Source organism: Trichechus manatus, unplaced genomic scaffold, assembly GCF_000243295.1.
Source record: "Trichechus manatus latirostris isolate Lorelei unplaced genomic scaffold, TriManLat1.0 scaffold00073, whole genome shotgun sequence".
NCBI lineage: Eukaryota > Metazoa > Chordata > Mammalia > Sirenia > Trichechidae > Trichechus > Trichechus manatus.
The window spans coordinates 11769614-11794342 of record NW_004444009.1 but is presented as its reverse complement, the minus strand read 5'-3'; the positions used below and the strand labels follow the sequence as shown (position 1 = coordinate 11794342).

The window sequence follows — 24729 nt, the reverse complement described above, 5'->3', positions numbered from 1 at the left end:
ACGGTTCAATCCATAGTAGTACCTTAAAGTTCAAGACAAAAATTACATTTTATCAAATAAAGTTTAAAGCTTATCATTTTTTTAAAAACTTGCTGCGTCTAAGACTGGTTAGGAAAACATAAACAAATAAATGGGATGAATAAGTGAAAATTAGTGGGGAAAAATAGAAGCTGAGGATGAGTAATCAGCTTTATGGACAAAGTCAAGATGGTGTGACAGGTTCATTTGTTTAAGGGTTAGTGGGAAATGAGAGGATGATAATTTTTCTTACACAAATTTGGCAATTTGAAAAATTCAGTAGTAATTATGGTATTTTTGTATCTGAGTGCATTATGCATAATTCATGGTGATTCAAACAGATATGCTTTTGTCAGTTCAGGAAGAGAAAAATCTCTTCTAGTAATATTCGGAAGTTAGTCCTTGAAATGGCAGTGGACATCTTAAAGTAAAAAAGATGTCCAAAGCCTTCATCTTCTCTAACTATTACTACAAAAGGGAGATCAGATTCCTGATATTTTTCCTATATTACTCAGCTTCAACTTGAAGAACTGGCTATTTTCTTCTCTCTTGTCTGTATGAACCTACAGCTATCAGGCCTCATTAGCGATAATAACAGTTGATGTTTATGGGATTTACCAAATTGTTTACAGTATGGTCACCTGGACAATAAATTTCCTATTATTTTGCAGCATTGGACACTTCCCCACCATGCTGCCAGCTTTTTAAGTATATTCGTCAATTTTCCCAAATTTTAACTGAAGAAATCCACAAGAGTTTATATTTGAGGACTAACGTGTGACTCTACCAATTATCAGGTCAGTATCACCCACCCCCAGGATGTCATTGGCATCCCAAAACAGAATGCAGTTTTACTATCTTTCATTTACATTTCAGACAAAAAAAGTATTGCAATGTTCTGTATATTGAGATTAGATTCGAATGTATAAAACAGCAAAGAACTGCTAAATTTTATTATTTATAAAAATTTGTGGGAATGTGTAGAAAGAGGTCTGTTGGTTCTCAAGTTACACAGCTGTGGCTCTATTTTTTCTTTATGTCATATTTGTATTGTGTTCACTTCATGTAGACACTAAGCTAAATGAGTTGGCCCATAATAGCAAAATGTTCCAGATACTAAAATTTGTGTATAGAAGTGATTTGCAAATGTAGAGATAACAAGTAAGAGCTTTGTTCTTTATGCCATTGACAAAGAATAGAATTTTTTCTTGCCTAGACTGGACTGCTTTCTAACTAAAGTGACTGAGGATGGTTTCAGTTTTACTCTTTTATGAGGATATTTATTTGATCAACAGATCAAAGACTTTGATTTGTATACAATCTAATTTAGTTCTATATATATTTGCCTCTTATTCTTATTTAACTGGATTCTCTAACAAATAGTACTTGATTTATCAATACCCACAGAAGCGTAGAATGGAGCCAAGAAGGACTTTAGAAATGATCTAGTCTGTCTTATTCTACCTGTGAGGAAACTCTGGGCCCGAGTGACTGGGTGATCCCTCACCCCACCCCACCCCCAAGGTCATATAGAGCTGTGTAGTGGCAGAGCTGAAACTAAAAATTCCACATTCCTCATTTCTGGTCCATTATTTTTTACTCATATCACACTGCTTCTTTAAGCCAAAGTTTTGGATCTCTAAGTAAGAATATTTAAAGGCTGTAAAGGTGCTGAAGAAAAAAGAGTAATATGTGCAGAACTCTATCATTTTTAACTCTATTCCTACCTTCCTACCTTGGTGCTTATATAGCCAGTTGATTTTATCAGTGCAGTCAGTATTTTTGGAGTACCTTTACCATGTGCCCATTAATTTGCTTAATATCATGGGAGGGAAGAGGAAGGGCATAAAAATGATTAGACATTTTCCTCTGCCTTATACGTAATCTCTCTGAGGGAAATAAAAACATGAAGCCATTGGAGGGGGAGGTGGCTCATCTAAGGAACCAGTGTGACTCAACTGATAGTTTAAATTCCTCACCATTCTTCACTCCAGAGTGCTATCACCATTCTCCATCTATGGTTTCCAACTACATTAGGGCAGCTGAAGGTATTTCTGAGATCTTTGACCTTGGCTGCCCCCAATTTTGATAAGGCCTTTCTTAGAATTCTTTTGGAAAATGAGAAAGGATAGTAGTTATTAATAATTAAACCATTATTGAGCTGGTATCAGGAACTTGGCAAGATGTTTTACATTTATTAACTCATTTAATCCTCACAAAAATCCTATGAATTTGATATCATCATCCCCCTTTCACAGACAGGAAAACTGAGAATCCAAAAATTTACCCGAAGTTACACAATTAGGAAGATGAAGATGCAGACCTAAGATCCTTGTGACTGCAAAGCCACATGCTCTTTCTAACATATCATCTTATATTAAGTTTAATTTTACTAGGTTTTTTTAAAATTAGTTTTTATTTTTAAACAAACTGTCGTGAGACACGTCTCTAATGCTAAAGAAGTCAGAACCACTTACTTGTGACTAAAACTCACTAGTTAGAAAGTTAGCAGTTAGATCTGAGGTTACATTGAGCATATTTACGATGTGGTAAAAGATCTGTACAGCATGTCCTGAAATACAGTCTAACAACACAGTGAAGTATGCATTTTCTACATGTTCTTTTTCACTTAAAGGCAGTAGCTCTGGAAGGAATCAAAGACTCTTTTGTGTGCCCCCTAAAATTTAATGTGCTCATAAGAGTTGGGAATTACTTCAGGGTGTGTGAACTAGTCATGTTGTGATTCACTTTAAAGAAAACTATTATGAGAGTGGCAATTTGGAAGTAAAAAGTGGGAGAAGGAAAATAATATTTACTCTACTTTGGAAGTTATAAAATGTATCTTACCATACCTAGTGGTCAGATGACCCTTCAAAGATTGTATAGTCTAACTTCTGTCTATGTGTGGTTTGTGAGAAATTAGTCTTGTGGAAAGGATTAAGGTTGTGCCACACAATTTGCCATTTAACATATTTCAAAATGTGCAAGGCCTCATGGAAATGTGAACTCATTAAGTCAAATTCAGTTTGTAATAACCTGGCCAATTAGGGTGTTTAAACAATATATTTTAAGAAGTCATTTTAAAGTACATTTGCATATGGTTGCCTTTAAGTCTGTTTTACTATGCAAAATATAAATATTGTGACAGATGTTCTTATAAAAGTACACAATTTAAAAGAAAATTTTCTCCCATACTCCCACCAACCATTATCTTTACTCAGATTCCATTTAAGCCGATTTCAGAGGGATGCCAGAATGTTTTATATACAGTTTTGGAATTTTGGTTATCTAAAACTGGGAAATCTTTTCATGCTGTAACAATTTTTCAGTGTAATAGTGTTCATTGTAAACAATTTTACCTGAGCTTCTAGTGAACAAAATTAGTGGCTAATTGTTTCCCAGACCTTCTAGGATGTCTGCTTGGAAATATGCCTGAAGGAAAAATAATGAAAAGTTGATCTTGTGAGTAGTTATGATATCAATAACTAAAGTGAATCTTACTATTTCTGCTCAGTTTGTGATTAACACCAGAAAGCTGTTATCTTTAATATATAGTAATCATTTCCTTTGTGAAAGCATTTTATACTATAACTGTTGCACGTTTCTTGTCTGTCTCACTTTTTTTTTTAATTATGTTACATTAACTCTGTCTTCTAGAGATTGTCTGATTGTTGTCCTTGTTTGGGCTTTCAGGATGAATCTGGAAAAACTCAGCAAGCCTGAACTCCTGACACTGTTTAGTATTCTTGAAGGAGAGCTTGAAGCAAGGGACCTTGTTATAGAAGCTTTAAAGGTACGTTAAAAGAAAAAAATGAGAAGTCATCATATGTTTTTTAAGTTGTTTCAGTGGTTGTAATTTATTTAACTAGGATATTTCTATAGCCCCATTGATGTTAGTGGTCTGGGTGTATATACTGATACTTGCTATAGGTAACCACCTATGTGGTGTGATTTTAGGAACAGTGGCAAAGTCTTTTATCCCCCAAAATAGTCACTTTAGTCTCAGCTAATGTCTGGACTTTGAACTTCATTCTTTAGCATAGTGGACCTTTGCTGTTCTTGAATTATGACTCCTTTGAGAACTTGGTGAGACCAGCTTCCTAAAAAATGTATATACGCATATATGCAAAATTCCAGATATAATCTGGGAGATCACGGTCTCTATGAAGACCATCCGTGATTCCCTGGACTCCAGATTAAGAATTTTTAACTTTTATTAAGTATTTGATATCTATTAAAATACAAGGGAGCATAACTCCTTTCAAATCTCATGAATCCTTTATACCTCAGGAACACGTTTGGATAGAGGAAGAAAAGATTTTAAGGGTATCTGTGTGAGCAGTGGGAAGATGATACCCCCGAAAGGAAAGGGAGAAGAGCCAAAGAAAGTGAGACATGAGCATGCGAAAGAAAGCATGGTCCCTGCAAAGTGCAGCTGGGTCTAAATGTCTTAAGATTTTTATGATTTAATATTTTAGCTAGAGGTTATATTGATGTACCTTCCTAAAGTTCATCAGTAACAGGTTGATGAAATTATTTATTATAGTTTTTGAAATTATCCTAGCTTTTATTGAATAAAAGGGACATTTGTATTAATATCTCATGTGTGTCCATATGAAGCTGCTTTGTTGAAGATTTTCTTATAGCAACAGAGATCATTTTCTCATTGCCATTCATTCTAGGAGGCTTAGAGAATCAGTGATTTCCTAAGTACCCAACAATAACCTCTCAGTAGAGTGCATACAAAAAGCTGTATCTTTTCTCTTCCTTAGCTCTTCTTCTTTTTTCCCTTCCCACACTGATTATAGTAAGTGTTTTTATTTAATCATGTTTGGGTAATCTTTTCTTGGATCATTCTGAATTTATAATAGTGATAAAAATAAAATCTGTACCTACATATTTCCATATGCTGTTAGGTTTAGAGTGACATATTAATTTATGTCTTTTAAGGCTAACTGATAAAGACTGATATTTCTATCTAATTAGATAAGTCTCAGAGTACTTAATCATTGAAAACCATTGCTTTTTTGTTTTCCCTTGTAGCTTTGTAATGTGTAGTAAGTAAGCTTCAGTGGTTTCATTTCTCCAGAGTGTATGATGCAGTTCCCTTCAATATGGGGGGATGGGGTCTGTCTTATTTTTTTTCCTTTCCCTTTCTCCTTCAGTCTTGTTTTGCATAGATTCCCTGGGGATCATGTGTTTATAGCTTTGCCATACGCCTATTCACATATGTTAGAATTCTTTGGCTGACACTTTGCCCATCCTGCATATACCTAAGCATAACTGTGTGACCTTCGTCAAGTCACTCAGTCTGTCTGGAGCAAAGCCTTGTCTGTTATAAGAATAAATGATTAGTAACTAATATTTGGAAACCCTGGTGGCATAATGGTTAACAGCTTCAGCTGCTAACCAAAAGGTCGGCAGTTCGAATCCACCTGGCGCTCCTTGGAAACCCTGTGGGGCAGTTCTGCTCTGTCCTATAGGGTCACTATGAGTCGGAATCGACTCAATGGCAATGGGTTTTATTTTTTTTTTTTTGTAACTGATATTTGTGTGTAACAGTTTACAACTTGCATGACATTGCAAATACTCCAACAGTTTAGTGTTCATTTCTTCTTTTCCCTTTATTTATATCCTGTAAGTGCATTCCATGTACATCTATCCAAGAAGCAGTCCGTGGTTGCCAGATATTTGAATGAATGTCTCTAGTGTGTCCTCAGTAATGGCTAACATTTTAATGACTGCCGACACATATTACATATAAATGTTTATTCCATTTGGTGACTCATTTCTGCCATATCCATAGGCCTTCCCCTTTTGTCACTACTGGTAATTTCTCTTCCCTCTCTTGTAAGTCCCTGAAAATCCTGTTCTATTTCTCATAGCTCCATCCCATTATTACCAGAAGTCTTAACCTGTTTAAGCTAACCCAGGATGCCCTGCCATTTCTTATCTTATGTTTATCTGATCAATGAAGAGAAAAGAAAAAGGATGGGGGAAGTTTGAGCTCATTCCTAATGCCTCACCCCTAATGCTGTTGTTATTCCCACTTCCTTCCGCCAGTTCTCCTCTGAAGCCCCTGGCTCCCCTTTCCATAGGAGTTATCAGCAGGGCTTAGAACTGGAAGACTTCCATGGCTTGGGCTGAAACAGGAAGAACTTTGTTCTTGGTGACCCCCTTGAGAACATGAAGTATTTTCCAGGAGCAGTATTATTATAAATAGCAATTAGATTTTATAAAACTATAATAGTTTGGCAACATGTGTTAATCAGACTAACCCAAGGATCTACCCCCACTTGCTTTGGGATTCCAGGAAGCAGCTTCCCATAAATATCACCAATCGACTTACACAAAAACTTATGGGCCTCAACCTACTCATAATTGGGTTGGGGGTGGAGAGATGGCTGCCTCTATTGAAAAAATCAGAGGATGACCTTATTTTTTCTACTGTAGTTTTCCAGGTGTGGGTGTGTGTGTGGGGGGGGGTGTATGTGTGTGTGGGGGTGTGTGTATCCTCACTGCTTTTCAGTCATCTAAAAACCGTACAAACCTATAAAGCTTTACGTTCTGGTAATCATTATATCCTCAGCACCTAGCACAGGGCCTGGTATATAGATGCTCAATAAATATTTATTGAACAAATTAAAAGATTGTGCCATTGTGGTGTGTAGCTTTAGAAGATTACCATAATACTTCAGACTGAGTTGTGTGAATTATTAAATTTTACAGCCTGTTCTTATGTGCTCTACAGCATATTGCTTTCTGGTTTTAATGTTAACAGATGCTTAGGTGGTTTATTGCACATGTTTTCCTAAAATATATTTTTTCTGCATGAATCCAATTTTAGTTACTATAGGCAGCTTCTGACAAGTTGAAAGAGCAGCTTGAGAAGCAAGAGCTATAATTAAGGGAGCATTTTGAAATCAGATACCATCCAGAATCAGGCACAAGTGTTGTATTCAGTCTGTGCATGCCGTCTGTAGGTGATAAAGTTATCTTCTGAGGCTTAAACTTTATACAGTTGAGGTAAAATGAATAGCTTCACCAGAAGTAACAAGTCTTTAAGCAATCTATTGTTAGATAAAGTAAGTGGCAACTGGAATCAAAAATGTTTCATTCATTTAGAAAAGCAACTGTCATACCAGAGTCTTTAAGTTGGAATGAATCTCTTGTTACTTGTGGAGTAGTTTTTTGTTTGCTTTTTTTGTTTTGTTATTTTTTTTGTCTGTTTTGATTCTGTAATGAAGATTTTATTTCATATTTTTTATAGCTCTTAAGAACAAATATCTGTTGGACTTCTTGGACTAATATGGCAGTTTACTAATTTTTTTCCTTTTAGTATTCTTTCTTAATTCATGCTTAGGGGTGGTTTGAAAACGTTTTGGGTTTTGTCCTAAATGGCTATAATTGGCTTTTTCCTTTCTGTTTCAGTAAAGTTTATCTTTCTATTCCTCCCCTTACCTTCAAGATATATTTTTCTGAACATAAAATCTATTCTTCAACCTTGCATCTCTTAAACAAAACCATATGGTTCGTTGTTGCTTCTAAATGAATACTAGGTCACTCTGGCAAGGATTTGATTTATTTAGGGATATATTATAAAGTTACTGTAGTTTGCAGGTAGATCCTATCTATAGAGCTATAATTATAAAATAGCTTCATTCATTTTCCAAAATTTCTGCAAAGTGCCACATTGGATTTATACCCTTCTAGAACCCCGGTAGTTATGTTCTCTTTCTCCCCAAAATAAAGTCTCTTACTCTTCTGTTACAGCCAAGACATGTTTGGCATAGAACCAGGGAAGCCAATAGAAAATAATGTAATGCTCAGGCTTTCCTATATTTGAAGTCTAAGGGCTACAAAGGCCATTTATACTGTATTTGGTCCTAATTGAACTTTATATAAAGTGATTTTCTGTTTTAGAAGGGATTGCATCAGAGAAAAACATTGTTTATGAAAATCTTTCCTTTGACCACTTTATTTTCATGAATGAGTACACTATAGGAATCTCACAATGTAAGCAAATTGCATTGCCCATAAACTGTGGGAGGGGATGGAGGAGACCATACAATTCAGCAAAAGAGACTCAGCTCATTAATTCCAAGCAAATGTATGAAATAGCTGCCCAGCGTGATCTGTGACTGCTTCAGAGAAAGATGAGGGAACCTTAATGAACAGCCATTTTAAAAATCCAAAAAAAAAAATAGATTTAACTGCTAATCAAAGTTCGATTAAACAGTTTATTCTTGAGGCTTCCAAATTGAGTGTATTAGATATGCATGTCTTAGATACGATGGAAAGCCACACTTAGCTATGTCTAAATAGAATCTACCCTGCATTTATTAGTATTGTTTTATTTTAAAGCATTCTGTAAATTGCTTATACATTGATAAATGGTAAAGTAGTACAGCTTTTATGTAGAATTGGCTTAGGCAGTCTTCAATTCTTTTCCAGTGATAACCTCAACCATAAAACAGGTATAATTCTTTTAAAGCCTAGGATGAAACTTCGTTGTTTTTGGCCAATGGCTATTGCAAAACTCCCCGAGAAAGAAGATTTACAGGCAAAAATGTTGTAGACAGGGCAAAGTTAGAAATATATTTGGAGTATGAGACTATGTAATATGTCACTCTGTTGGTTTAACTATTCTGACTGTTTTAAGCAGCCCAGGAATATTTTTTTTTAAATCTAATTGTTACATATATATATCAAATATGGAGACAATAAATGATTTACTTTTGCTGAAAATATTTTTAAATAATAGTTATAATTATCACTAAGGATTTTATGAAAATGGCAGATATATAGAACAAAACAGAAGTTATCATAGAAGTTGCTAAGGCTCAAGGACATCACCAATACAAGTTTACTATAAGTCCAGAGCCTGACATCTGCTTTTGGTCATGGCCTTGTGCCTATTATAGAAGCAGATTATTATAAGGCTGGTCTGAGTTAAGGAGGGTAAAATTGTACCAAGCAACCACCATACATCGTTCTATACTAGTCAGCCTGTCAGGAGTGTTTGCATTAAAAAAAAAAAATCAGATATCAACTTGCTTAATAACAGACCTGTGAGTATACTTAAATGGACTCAAAGTTAAAGCATTCTTTGGCACCCACAGACCTGGACCTAACAGTCCTTAGGCCAAAAATGATCCCATCTTGATAGATGATTTTTAGGAAGAACTTTTAAGGTTGGGGTACGTAGTTTAGATCGTTGATAAAGATCACATGAACATAGGCTATCACTGAGAGAAATCCAATTTCTGCCTGGATAAGAACTGGGATTTTGGGAAGCAAACATAACTTTATTTAGGGAATTGAATTACAAGGTTTCTAGATGTATATTCAAAACTTTTACTATAAAATGTGTTTTAAAAAGCCAAAATCAGTGACCAAAACTTTAGTGTGTTTTTTATTGTTAGAGTAGCTGATATTTTTAATTCGTACTCTGAGTAAAGTTCATACATGAGATCCTAGCTTTTCAAAAAAGAGCATAAAGTTAATTACTAGGCACTGGAAAACTATCAACCAGACCATCCAATTAAGCACAGCTGTTAAGAACATGGGCTTTTAATCAGACCTAGGTTTGAGCTCTGCCACTTAATTGTTGTATAATCTTAGACATATTATTTTACTCTGGAAGCTTTGTCCGTAAAATGGTGTGGTTATTGTGCAGATTAACTGAGACAGCAAATACTAGATCAGAGTGCTCAGTTGTTAGTTATTAGTTGTTAGTTCATTAATTGTTAGTTATTATTATTAGAATATAGGATTCAAAGTCCATCCATTTAGGAAAAAAGGTATATTCCATAAAGCAAGAAATACTGATAATATGCTGTCCTTTGTAAGTAATATGACAGTTCTTACCTTTTATTAAATGTTTGTTATCATCAGCAGGGCTTGTACTTTAGCTTGTTTTTCTTATGGGAATTGATGGCTCTCAGTTGATCCACCCCCACTCCCACAACCAAAAGCATGTATTTTGAGACAGCTGGCAAGGGTTAAGGGTGACCTCTGGGGCATGGAACAGATGTTATGTTATATTCTCTCTCTCTTTTTATAATGAAAACAGGAAATACAGCGATAATGTGGAAGCCTTTTCAGCAGAATTGATTTTTTCCTATTGATTTCCTTGTTTACTCCTCTGTTGTTTGATTTGGCATATTGTTATTTTTTTAAACAGCTTTATTGATTTACAATTGACATACAATAAACTTCATATGTTAAAGGTGTATAAATTGATAACTTTATATATATATATGTAGACACCCATGAAACTCTTACCACAATCAAGATAACGAACACATTCATTGCCCTCATAATTTTCCTTGTGCCCCTTTGTAACCCCTCCTGACCAACCTTTCCCACTCCTCCCCACCACCTTAAAACCACTGATCTTCCTATGACTGGAGATTATTTTATATTTTCTAGAATTTTACATAAATGATACCATACAGAATGTACTCTTTTGAGGGGGGTGGGCTGTCTTCTCTCAGTCAGCATAATTATTTTGAAATTCATTTGTGTTGTTTTGTGTATTGATAGTTCATTCCTTTTTCTTGTGTGGATATGCCACTATTTGTTTATTCATTCACCTGTTGATGAACATTTAGGTTGTTTCCATTTTGGGACTGTTTTAAATAAAAATGCTACACAAGTCTTCGTATGGACACGTGCTTTCATTTCTTTTGAATAAATGCCTAGGAGTAGAATGGCTGTTTCCTATGGTGGGTCTTTGATTTTCTCAAGAAGCTACCAAACTATTTTCCAAAGTGGTTGTTAACTGTTTTACATTCTCAATTGGTATAGCCAGTGTTTTTAATCATAGCCATTCTAAAGTCAAAATTGACTTGACAGCAACTGGTTTTTAATATATGTGCAGTATCTCATTGTGGTTTAAATTTGCATTTCCCTAATCATTAAAGATGTTGAGCATCTTTTCACGTGTTTATTCGCCATTTGTATTGTTTTCTTTGGTGAAGTATCTGTTTGAATCTTTTGCCCATTTTTTAAAATTGACTTGTTTTCTGATTATTGAGTTTTGAGAGTTCTTACATATCTGGATACAAGTTCTTTATCAGACATATGCCTTGCAAACCTTTTCTACCAGTTTGTGGCTTGTCATTTTGTTCTCTTAACTGTATCTTTTGAAGAGCAAAAGTTTTTCTTTTTATGTTTTTGGTGTCATTTCTAAGAAATCTTTGCCTAACCCAATGTCAGACAGGTTTTCTCCTAGAAGTTTTTTATTTTTATTTTTTATTGTACTTTAGATGAAGGTTTACAGAACAAACTAGGTTCTCATTAAACAGTTAGTACATATATTGTTTTATGACATTGGTTAACAACCCCAAGACATATCAGTACTCACCCTTCTTGACCTTGGGTTCCCTATTACCAGCTTTCCTGTCCCCTCCTGCTTTCTAGTCCTTGCCCCTGGGCTGGTGTGCCCCTTAAGTCTCATTTTATCTTATGAGTCTGTCTAATCTTTGATTAAAAGGTGAACCTCTGGAGTGACTTCATTACTGGGCTAAAAGGGTGTCCTGGGGCCATACTCTCAGGGTTTCTCCAGTCTCTGTCAGGTCAGTAAGTCTGGTCTTTTTTTGAGTTAGAATTTTGTTCTACATTTTTCTCCAGCTCTATCCGGGACCCTCTATTGTGATTCCTGTCAGAGCAGTCAGTGGTGGTAACTGGGGACCATCTAGTTGTACTGGACTCAGTCTGGTGGAGGCCGTGGTAGTTGTGGTCTGTTAGTCCTTTGGACTAATCTATCCCTTTTGTCTTCAGTTTTCTTCATTTTCCCGTGGTCCTGAAGGGGTGAGACCAGTGGAGTATCTTAGATGGCCGCTCACAGGCTTTTAAGACCCCAGATACTACTCATCAAGGTAGAATGTAGAACATTTTCTTTATAAACTATGTTATGCCAATTGAGCTAGATGTTCCCTGAGACCATGGAGTTTCCATGACCTCACCCTGAACAAGCTGTGCTGGCTTCCCCAGTATTGTATACTGTCTTGCCCTTCACCAAAGTTATCACTTATCTATTGTCTATTCAGTGTTTTTCTACCCTCACCCCTCCCCTCCCTCATAACCATCAAAGATTGTTTCTTTTTGTGTGTAAACCTTTTCAGGAGTTTTTATAGTAGAGGTCTCATACAATATTTTTCCTTTTGTGATTGACTTATTTCACTCAGCATAAAACCCTCCAGATTCATCCATATTGTGAGATGCTTCGCAGATTCATCATTGTTCTTTATTGTTGCATAGTATTCCATTGTGTGTATGTACCATAGTTTGTTTATCCAGTCATCTGTTTATGGGCACTTAGGTTGTTTCCATCTTTTTGCTATTGTGAACAATGCTGCAATGAACATAGGTGTGCAAATGTCTATTCGCGTGATGTTTATTTCTCTAGGATATATTCCTAGGAGTGGGATTGCTGGATCATATGGTATTTCTGTTTCTAGCTTTCTAAGGAAGCGCCATATCGTTTTCCAAAATGGTTGTACCATTTTGCATTCCCACCAGCAGCGCATAAGAGTTCCAGTCTCCCTGCAGCGTCTCCAGCATTTGTTATTTTCTGTTTTTTTGATTCTTGCCAGTAATGCTGGGGTGAGATGGTATCTTATTGTGATTTTGATTTGCATTTCTCTAATGGCTAGTGATTGTGAGCATTTCCTCATACGTCTATTAGCCACTTGCATGTCTTCTTTGGTGAAGTTTCTGTTCATTTCCTTTGCCTATTTTTTAATTGGATTATTTGTCTTTTTGTTGGAGAGGTGTTGAATTTTCCTGTAGATTTTAGAGATTAGACCTTTGTCGGATTTGTAATAGCTAAAAATTTTTTCCCAGTCTGTAGGTTCTCTCTTTACTCTTTTGGTGAAGTCTTTTGATGAATGTAAGTGTTTAATTTTTAGAAGATTCCAGTTACCTAGCTTATCTTCTGGAGTTTCTTCTAGAAGTTTTATAGTTTCAGGTTTCACATTTAGGTCTGTGATAGAACTTTAGTTTTGTATACGGATCAAAGTTTGGTTTTGGTGGAGGTGTTTGTTTGTTTTTGCGTATGGATATCCAGTTGTTTTGGCACCATTTGTTGGAAAGACTGTCCTTCTTCTACTGAATGGCTTCTGTACCTTTGTAAAAGTCAGTTACCCACATATTTGTAGATCTGCTTCTCAGCTCTATTCTGTTCCATGAATCAATTTGTCTACCTACACGCCAATACTACACTGTCTTGATTACTGTAGCTTTATAATAAGTCAAAATCAGGTAGTATTAGTCCTCCAGGGTCATGGTGGCACAATGGTTAAGAACTCGGCTGTTAACCAAAAGGTTGGTAGTTTGAATCCACCAGCCGCTCCTTGGAAACCCTGTGGGGCAGTTCTACTCTGTCCTATAGGGTCATCATGGGTCAGAATTGACTCCATAGCAATGGGTTTGGGTTTTTTTTTTTGGTTTTATATATTAGTCCTCCAACTTGTGTTCTTTTTGAATGTTGTTTTGGCTATTCAGGTCCTTTGCATTTTCATATGAACTTTAGAATCAACTTGTCAGTTTCTGCCAAAAGAGTCTGTTGGGATTTTGACTAGGATTAGGTTGATTCTATAGGTCTGTTTGGGGAGAATCTTAACTATATTGAGTTTTCCAATCTCAGAACATGGTGTATTATTCCATTTATATAAGTTTTTAAAAATTTCTCTCAGCAGCACTTTGTAGTTTTCACTGTATAGGTCTTTCACATCTTTTGTCAGAATTACCCGAGTATTTCATATTTTTGAAGATATAAATGGCATTATTTTTTAAATTTTAATTTCTAATATTTGCTGATAGTATACAGAAATGAAATTGATTATGTATATTGATCCTGTATCCTGCCAACTTACTAAACTCACTTATTAGTTCTAGTATCTTCTTTAAAATTTCCACTGGATTTTCTTACAATCATGCTATTGCAAATAAAAACAGTTTTACTTCTTTCTTTCTAATCCAGATGCCTGTTATTTCCTTTTCTTGAATTACTTCACTGGCTAGAACCTCAGATGGAAGTGGTGAGGACAACCTTGCCTTGTTCCTGATCTTAGGGAGACAGCATTCAGTGTTTCATCATTAGGTATGATGTTAGCTGGAGGTTTTTCACAGATGCTCCTTATCAGGTCAAGGAAGTTTTTATCAGGAATGGATTTTGTTAAATGCTTTCCTGCACCTATTGAAAGCATAATTGATTTGTATGTCTTCTCTGTGTATCGGAAATACTGTCTGAAAGAAAGCTTCATACCCTTTCTCTTTTATTAACCTTCTCTAAGATCAAGTAGAGTGGTGTAGAGGAACTTTTCCAGCTTTGTTCTGCTGCTCTTTTTAGCACCTAGAATTCTGTAATTTAATTTTTTAAATTTTGCTGAGTAGAATCCAGTAATTAAATTACTTTCCCAATGACAAAACTTAACAGTAATTTAAAAATGATAAACATTTTTTTTAAAGAAACAAAGAATACCTCCGGTGCTTTTATGAACTGCTTTCCTTTAAGTCTGTTTTATCCCTTGTCTTTAATAGTTTATATTGACTTCTTTTGATAAATTGTTTTTCCAAAGAGGGGAAAAAAAAACATTTCCCGATAGAAATGTTGTTACTTTTTTCCTAGGAGTAGCAGAAGTAATCAGTCCGTTTGAAACAATTTTAAATGTTATCGTCTCATGTTAAAACATTTATAGATTGATTTTTAGTATATCATATCACTGTTCAGAAAATAGACATCAAAATGCACCATCCCTTTATTATTCCCTAGAAAGCATTATTTTTTGTGTTGTTAATCTGGGAACACAGGAAGAAGATTCATCTTAAAGGGGATTGTGTTTATAGGTGATATCCCTTATATCTGAATGCTGCTTCAGAGTCAGTTATTGTAGAACTGGTAGACCTAGTATTGCTTCTTAGTTATCCTTTGAATAAACAATTCAGTGTTGGTTCTTTTATTGAATTTTTTAATCTCAGCACACCTATTTATTGAGGAGAGTTGCTGTAGTTTACATGACTTGATGTAAAAATTCACTTCCAAAAAAGCTTTTTCCTCAGGTTACTTCCAATTTTCCCCGAGAGAACCTAGGGTAACATAATTATATTGATCTAGTTCCAATTAATTCTTTATAAAAAATAAACTCATAGTTAATGGTTGCATGAATTGGGTGGTACAACCACATGGTGAACTATTATATAGCAATTTTAAAATGTGATGCAGATGAAGAATTTTAATGTCACAATAGTGTTCCTACATTGTAATATTAAATTTACAAAGCAGGGCATAAAATTGGATATATATTTTAATCCCAATTATAGGAATAACATATACAGCCACGCGCCGCATCATGTCCATTTGGTCAACATCCAACTGCATATACGTCCATGGTCCCATAAGATTATAATAGAGTTCATAAATCTGAGTCGGAGAACAGGACATTGCAGACATGACTGAACATAGCAAACTCAAGAGCTTCCTGCATGCAAGATGTGTATCTCATGTCTCTTGTATACCAAGTGATTGCGCTGCCAGGCGTATGATGGTACAGTATATATATAACCTATAATATGCATGTCTTGATAGTCAAACGCTTATGTTACTGGCTTGTATATGTACTATACTGTCCTTTCTATCATTATTTTAATGTGAACTTTCCCTGCTTACAAATAAAGTTTACCATATAACAGTGTATGCTTCGACTTATAGGCAGCAGCATTCATTTTCGTGTTTGGTGTGTCTCTTGAGTGTTGTAGTGTTATCTCTGTTTCATTTTCTTTTGAAAATATTACTGTGAAGTGCATCACGGCTCCTAAGCGCAGCAAAACCAGTGCTAGTGATAGCAGCAGCAAGAGGCAAAGGAGAAGTATCAATTTGGAAGTAAAACAAAAGGTTATTAAACACCATGAAGGTGGAAAATCAGTGAATGCTATTGCTCACAATTTAGGCATGTTCACACAATGTCCAAATCACACAATGGTCCCATTTCACAGAACATTTTGTGAACGTTAAGTGACGCTTAACTGTATATATGTAGCTAGAAAGAACACTCAAGAAAATACATTGAAATGTATAGTTTGAGTGTTTAATAGTGGTTGTTCTTGAATAGTGGCGTCATATGTGAATTTAAAATTTTTTGCTTCAAATTTCTGTATTATATATAAATTATTTTATATCAAAACACTTGTTTTTAAACAGCAATAATCTAGTACAACAAAATTCTTGCTCAGATTTCTGTTTATTAATAGTTTTGCTCTAAAAAGATACTATAGCCATGTATTATTCACTTTGTAGCAAAAGATATTAGAGCTAATCAGAACTATAGTTAAATTCTTCACTTTTTTGCTGTTCCTTATATTAAAATTATTTTCTAACCCAACTGTCTCTGTCTGAAAAATCCGTTGCTGTTGAGTTGATTCTGACTCCTAGTGACCCTACAGGACAGAGTAGAACTGCCCTATGGGGTTTCCAAGCAGCAGCTGGTGGATTCGAACTGCCAACCTTTTGGTTAGCAGCCAAGCTCTTAACCACTACACCACCAGATATATCTGAAAAACCAACCTAAATTCCTAAACTAAAACAGATTTCAGAGTTGAGAGGTAGAAAAAAGAAGGCTATGATAAAAATACCTGTTTATCATACCAGAAATGTCTTTCAAACCTTTCTGAAATACATTTCACCACTTCACCACAATCCAGGACACATGTATACACCCACATACATACATTAATGAAAACAAAATTTCACTAAAATATACTAACTATATGTTTTACTAAACTATAATTTATACTATACCGTACTATACTGTAATATTTTCTAGTGTGCTTCATTTTTCTTTAAATGCTGGTTGTAGCCCACTAAACTAGTTGCATGATCTGTTAACAGATTATGATCCATAGTTTGAAAAACATGGTGTAAAACACTTCATTTAATTTTCTAAAGTTAGTTGTCAGCTTTGTTTCACCTTGCTAGATCCTGACACTGGAAACAAGATTTATTTAGGTGTGTTTCTTACAAAATTCCAAAAGAATTTTGGAGTCACAATCTATCCCTAAAAGTTGATTTATTTAAGAGCTCTACAGCTTTCCAAATGTTTCCACTTTTGGTATCTTATTGAATTCTCTTTACAACCTTGTAAAGTAGATATAACCCCTATTTTACATGCAGACACTAAAGCTCATATTCTATAATTCTAAAAATTTTTTTCAGGTAAACTGTGGTCAGCTAAATGAACTATAGGATCTGACCATAAGAGATAAAATATATGTTTCTTTAAAAACTGTATTGGTAAGGGTGAGGAGAAACTGGTACTGTCGTATGTTGTTGTACTCAGTTCTTTAAGGAGAGCTTGGCAGTATCTATCAAATTAAAAAATGCATATATGTAGAAGTAATTCCACTTCTAGAAATTTATGCTACAAGTGTACTTAAGACTATAGAATAAAGTATATTTATAAGAATATTTACTACAGTAAAGTTCATAAAAGCAAAATGCTAGAAACAACCTAAGTTTCTTTTAGTAGGTATCTGGTCAAGTAAATTACGATGTGATTGTCCAGTAGAATACTATGCAACCATTGAAGAGAATGAACACAATCCATTGCTGTCAAGTCGATTCTGACTCATAGCGACCCTGTAGGACAGGGTAGAACTGCCCCATATGGTTTCCAAGGCTGAAATCTTTAAGCAAGCAAACTGCCACATCTTTCTTCCCTAGAGGGGCTGGTGAGTTTGAAACATCGACCTTTCGTTTAGCAGCCATGGGCTTAACTACTTCACCACCAGGGCTTCTTAAAGAGAATGAAAGATAGATCTTTATGTATAATATAGAACATTTTCCAAGATATAATAAGTGAAAAAATAAGTCACAGAACAGTGTGTATAGTAAAACACAAAAGAAACAGCTTTAGATTGCAACTGGTGAAGCCAGAAATAATCCCACAAAGCCTCTTCCTTCCTTCCCCTTGGCTTGATTCCGTTGAGAATGATACATGCTCCCAAAATGGTCTGCCGTGGAAAGAGAATGAAGTTAGTAGAGGAAAGTACCAGGTTCAGTGATGGGGCACTCTGGCAGAGAAGAGCCAAAGGAAGCAGGAAAAGCTGTTCAGTTGTATGTATGGGCCATTCAGAAGTTGGCTGTTTATAAAAGGAGGACTGCATTCTTTAGCAATTAGGCGTCTTTGTTCCATGCAGGGAAGCGTTGAGCCCCATTTATAACAGCTAGCTCCTAAAAATAATTGTCTGGTATCAGCTACTTGCTCTTCATCTTTTTATCACATGTCATCATTCACATTACAAATTGTGGCAGTTAAGGATTCCAGAGTGAAGGTGCCAGAAGAATAAGCAAAATTCTCTGACATCTGCCTGTAGGCTCTGTTTTTCTTATGCCTTTGAGGAAAGAAAGAAATTCAGCTTGTAAAATGCTACCTGTTTAGAGAACACACAGTTCTCCAGCAGTTGGGGAGGAGCTTCAGAAAAAATTACAGCAGTGGGGAATTTCATTACATTTGTTCAGCTTGAAACTAAAACAAATGAAAAAGGGAAACAGCTTATTCCTGTTATTTTGACTTCCTCTTATTGTGCCTTCCTTGCATGTGTTAGCCTTGTGATTTTTGATTAATCAGAGGTTATTTCTAGGTGCCTCCATAAAGCGAAGAGAAGCAAAGAAACACAAACAGGTTGCTAGAACCCGTGGTTCATTATTTAATCTTTTAGTTCAGACAGTTGTAGAAATAATCTGGAAGATAAAAGGAAAACATTTTGTATGTTTGCTGAAAATCTTTATGGGAAGGGGGGACATTTTGAGAATGAAGCTGGGAATTTTATTATATGGTAAGTAATTAATTACCTTAGAAAACCATAGTAATGTATCTGTTCCACCAGACTACTTTCATATATGCACAAGGAAGAATGTTTAAGGATGTTCATTTCAGTACAGTATTGTTTAATACAGTTTAGAAAAAATGTAAACAACCTAAATATCCATCAATAATGTATGGCTGTATAAACTGATACATATAGTTATATAGATATCCATACCTTATTAATGAAAACTGAAGAGTCCCTGGGTAGTGCAAATCGTTAATGTGCTTGCCTGCTAACTGAAAGGTTGGAAGTTCAAGTCTACCCAGAGGTGCCTTGGAAAAAAGACCTGGTGATCTACTTCCAAAAAATCAGCCATTGAAAATCTTATGGAGCACAGTTCTGTTCTGACACACATGGGGTTGCCATGAGTCAGAATCAACTTGATGGCAGTTGGCACTGGTTACATAAATTGATGCATCCTTACTGTGGAATATTATGTCATTGTTTTTTTTTTTCCCCTCTCATTAGCGAGAATAAAAAAAAGCTATATATTGATTTAGAAAGATCTCTGTGACACAGTAAGTGAAAACAAGTTGCAGAACAGTTGTACAGAATAGTAATATTTATGTATGTAATTAGGTGTTTCCACATATACATATGTATGTATATGCTTGGAAAAAGTCTGAGAGGATAACCTTCACTCTTAAGAACTTTGGGAGAGGAAAGAGAGATTGATTGTGGTCAGGAAGGACTTCAGCTTTATACAGTCATGTGTTGCTTAATGTCCATGATACGTTCTATGAAATAGGATGTTATGTGATTTGAATGTTGTGCAAACATGCCTAAATCACAAGCAATAGCATTCACTGATTTTCCATCTTCGTGTTGTTTAATTGGCAGTTCAAGTCCACCGGGTGCTCCTTGGAAACTCTGTGAGGCAGTGGTATTCTGTCCTATAGGGTTGCTATGAGTTGGAATTGGGTTTTTTTTTTTTTTTTTAAACAGGTTGTTTAATAACTTTTTGTTTCACTTCCATATCGATACTTCTCCTTTGCCTGTTTCTGCTCCTGTCGCTGGCACTGGTTTTGCTGGTTTGGGAGCCCTGATGCACTTCACGGTAATATTTTCGAAAGGAAATTAAACAGAGAGATAACTCTACAACACTCGAGATGTGAAATACATGAGATTGGATGCTGCTGCCTATGAGTTGAAGCATACACTGTTACACGTGAGCTTTTTATTTGTAAGTAGGGAAAGTTCACATTAAAACAATGATAGAAAGTACAGTACAGTATGTATATAAGCCAGTAACATAGGCGTTTATTTTGACTATCAAGGTGTGTGCATTATAGGTAATATATGTACTGTACCATTATACACCTGGCAGTTCAATCATTTTATATACAAGAGACATGAGATACATGGGTTGCGTGCAGGAAGCTATTGCATTCGCTGTGCCCCATCCTTCGATCAGGATTTCTGAACTCTGTTAATAACCTTATGGGACCACAGATATATATGCAGTTAGACATTGCCCGAACAGACGTTAATACAGCGCATGACTGCACTGTTAAAATTTTCACGAGAAAATACTCACTAGTGGTAAAATTAAAATAATAATTGTATTTGTAATAAGTACAGTATGATCAGTGGAATGGGAAGGAGTTGGAAAGCTACTTTTTACTATCTTTATTTGTCATATATGAGAAGTTTATACTGCTCATATATATCCGTATTGATTCTAAAATAACAGTTAAGGGGATAGAGACAAGCATAGGATACCTAGGGAAAGCATGAGCTTGTTGCCACCATACCCTTTCTCCGAAAAGAGCAGAGTAAATTTCTCACTGATTTGCAAATTGTGCTTTTGTACAAGATACCTAAATGTTATTCTTTCAGAGCAGATACTTTCGCAGGTCATGGACTTAAACTAAATAAAGCTGATAACATATACATGAGCAGCTACATGATTAAAATTTTAATAATTTTTTTTTTATCGTAGCAGGATACTATAACCCTTCAAAGTATTTTTCCTATCTTTAGTTTCATAAATGTAGTGTTCTATTTCATAATATTTCACTGTTTAATCAAAAAAAAGATATTTTCTGCCTCAGAAAGCCAACTCTACCCAATGAATTCTAGGATATACATTGTCTTTTTTAATCTAACTCAGTACCTAATAAGCTCTTTATTCAACAAAAGACTGAATTTATTGGTAGAAATAAGTATGTGATTTGTTATTATTGAATTCAGAAGGCTCTGTTCTTTTTGATTGGAAACTTCTAGAGATTTCCTTCTTTTTTCTATACAACCCTATTCCAAGGTTAATGCCACTACCTGCACTCTTGATCCCATCCTTTCCGTATTTCTTCATGGCCTTACTCCATCAGTTATCCCTTGCCCTCCTCTTAGCTCTCCAAATTCTTCCCTTAAACTGGTTCTTATCCTTGGCCAAAAGCCTATCTGGGACATGTCTCTCCATTCTATATTTTTAATTTTTTTTTAATTGTATTTAGATGAAGGTTTACAGAGCAAACTAGCTTCTCATTAAGCAGTTAATATGCATGTTGTTTTGTGACATTGGTTGCCAACCCCACAACATGTCAACACTCTCCCCTTCTCGACCGTAGGTTACCCATTACCAGTTTTCCTGTTCCTCCTGCCCCTGGGACTGGTGTGTCCATTTAATCTCGTTTTGTTTTATGGGCCTATCTAATCTTTGGCTGAAAGGTAAACCTCAGGAGTGACTTCATTACTGAGCTAAAAGGGTGTTTGGGGGCCACTCAGGGTTTCTCCAGTCTCTCTCAGACCAGTAAGTCTGTTTTTTGTTTGTTTGTTTGTTTGTTTGTTTTTAATGTGAGTCAGAATTTTGTTCTACATTTTTTTCTAGCCCTGTCTGGGACCCTCTGTTGTGATCCCTGTCAGAGCAGTCAGTGGTGGTAGCCAGGCACCATCTAGTTGTGCTGGACTCAGTCTTGTGGAGGCTGTGGTAGCTGTGTTCCGTTAGTTCTTTGGACTAATCTTTCCCTTGTGTCTTTGGTTTTCTTCATTCTCCCTTGCTTCAGATGGGGTAAGACAAGTGGAGTACCTTAGATGGCTGCTCACAACCTTTTAAGACTCCAGATGCTACTCACCAAAGTAGAATATAGAACATTTTCTTTATAAATTGTATTATGCCAGCTGAGCTAGACGTTCCCTGAGACCACGGTGTCTTAGTCATCTAGTACTGCTACAACAGAAATACCACAAGTGGATGGTTTTAATGAAGACAAGTTTATTTCCTCACAGTCAAAGTAGGCTAAAAGTCCAATCTCAGGGCGTCAGCTCCAGGGGAAGCCTTTTTCTCTTTGTCAGCCTTCTTCTCTTCGGTGTTCCCCTGGACAAGAAGCTTCTCTGCACAGGGACCCTGGTCCAAAGGACACGCTCTGCTCCTGGCACTGCTTTCTTGATGGTATGAGGTCCCCCTGTCTCACTGCTCACTTCTGTCTTTCATATCTCAAGAGATTGCCTCAGGACAACAATCCAGTCTTGTAGATCAGGTCCTGCTTTACTAACACAACTGTCACCCATCCTCCCTCATTAACATCATAGAGGCAGGTTTACAACATACAGGAAAATCACACAGTACCAGGAATCATGGCCTAGCCAAATTGATACACACGTTTTTTGAGGGACATAATTCAAACCATGACACACGGTCCCCCAGCCCTCAGCCCAGTAATTCGGTCTCTACGGGAGTTTGGATGTGTCTGTGGAGTTTCCATGACCTTGCCTTGGACAAGTTGTGCTGGCTTCCTCAGTCTTGTGTACTGTCTTACCCTTCACCAAAGTTACCACTTATCTGTTGTCTATTTAGTGTTTTTCTCTCCTCACCCCTCCCCTACCTCATAACCATCAAGGATTGTTTCTTTTTGTGAGTACATCTTTTCATGAGTTTTTATAGTAGTGGCTTCATACAGTATTTGTCCTTTTGTGATTGATTTATTTCACTCAGCATAATGCACTCCAGTTTCATCCATGTTGTGAGATGCTTCACAGATTCATCATTGTTCTTTATTGTTGCGTAGTACTCCATTGTGTGTCTGTACCATAGTTTGTTTCTCCATTCATCTGTTTATGGGCACTTAGGTTGTTTCCATCTTTTTGTTGTTGTGAACAATGCTGCAATGAACATGGGTGTGTAAATGTCTATTCGTGTGACATTTCTTATTTCTCTAGGATATATTCCTAGGAGTGGGATTGCTGGATCATATGGTATTTCTATTGCTAGTTTTTTAAGGAAGCACCATATCATTTTCCAAAATGGTTGTACCATTTTGCATTCCCACCAGCAGTACATAAGAGTCCAATCTCCCCAGAGCCTCTCCAACATTTGTTATTTTCTGTTTTTTTGATTCTTGCCAGTAATGCTGAGGGTGAGATGGTATCTCATTGTGGTTTTGATTTGCATTTCTCTAATGGCTAGTGATCACAAGCATTTGCTCATGTGTCTGTTAGCTGCTTGAATGTCTTATTTGGTGAAGTGTCTGTTCATATCCTTTGCCTATTTTTTAATTGGAGTAACGTCTTTTTGTTGTAGAGGTGTTAGGTTTGCCTGTAGATATGACCTTTGTTGGATTTGTCATAGCCAAAAACTTTTTCCCAGTCTGTAGGTTCTCTTTTTACCCCTTTGGTGAAGTCTTTTGATGAGCATAAGTGTTTAATTTTTAGAAGATCCAGTTATCTAGCTTATCTTCTGGTGTTTGTATATTGTTAGTTATAGTTTGTACCCTGTTAATGCTGTGTATTAGGGCCTCTACCATTGACCCTATTTTTTCTTCTGTGATGTTTGTAGTTTTTGGTGTTAAATTTAGGTCTTTGATCCATTTTGAATTAGTTTCTGTGTATGGTGTGAGGTGTGGATCCTGTTTCATTTTTTTGCAGATGGACATCCAGTTTTGCCAGCAGCATTTGTTAAAAAGACTGTCTTTTCCCCATTTGATGGACTTGGGTCCTTGTTGAAGATCAGGTGACCATAAGCGGATGGATTTACATCTGAGTTCTCAATTCTGTTCTATTGGCCAATGTATCTGTCACTGTATCAGTACCAGGCTGTTTTGACTACCGTAACTATACAGTAGGTTCTGAGGTCAGGTAGTGCGAGTCCTCCTACTTTATTCTTCTTCTTCAATAGTTCCTTACTTATCTGGGGCCTCTTCCCATTCGATATAAAGTTAATGATTAGTTGTTCCATCTCTTTAAAGAATACTGTTTTTATCTAATTAAATACCTAAAAGCGCTTTGTTAAACAAAAGACTGAATTTATTAGTAGAAATAAGTATCTGATCATGTTATTATTAAATTCAGAAGGCTCTGTTCTTTTTTTTTTTTTTTTTCTGTACTTTGGATGAAGGTGTACAGAACAAATAGTTTCTCATTAAACAGTGAGTACACATATTGTTTTATGACATTGGTTAACAACCCGACAACATGTCAACACTCTCCCTTCTCGACCTTGGAGGATGGTTTTTTTTTTCTGGTGAAAATATACATAGCCAAAGTTACACCATTTCAAAAATTTCTACATGTACAATTCAGTGACATTGATTACATTCTTCCAGTTGTGCTGCTATTCTCGTTATCCTTTTCCAAATTATTCCATCAACATTATCTTCAACTCACTGCCCCCTAGGCTTCCTATCAAACCTTTTGAGTTGCTGTTGTCAGTTTGATCTACAGAGATAATTCTTTTTTTTTTGTATCTTAGATGAAGGTTTACAGAACAAATAGTTTCTCATTAACATTTAATACACATATTGCCCTATGACAATGGTTAACAACCCCATGACATGTCAACACTGTCCCTTCTCAACCTTGGGTTCCCTATCACCAGCTTTCCTGTCCCTTCCTGCCTTCTAG

General features: G+C 35.9%; 1 protein-coding gene across 1 annotated transcript in view; it reads left to right on the top strand.

The window, feature by feature from the left end:
- The first annotated feature begins 574 nt into the window (after window positions 1-574).
- The window catches only part of CTTNBP2NL (CTTNBP2 N-terminal like), a 47996-nt gene continuing 23841 nt past the window's right edge, over window positions 575-24729 (top strand). Inside the window, exons 1-2 of the mRNA XM_012556680.2 lie at window positions 575-815; window positions 3712-3811. Coding sequence (XP_012412134.1) covers window positions 3713-3811 — 99 coding nt within the window. The 5' untranslated portion in view covers window positions 575-815; window position 3712. The remainder of the gene's footprint in view (window positions 816-3711; window positions 3812-24729) is intronic.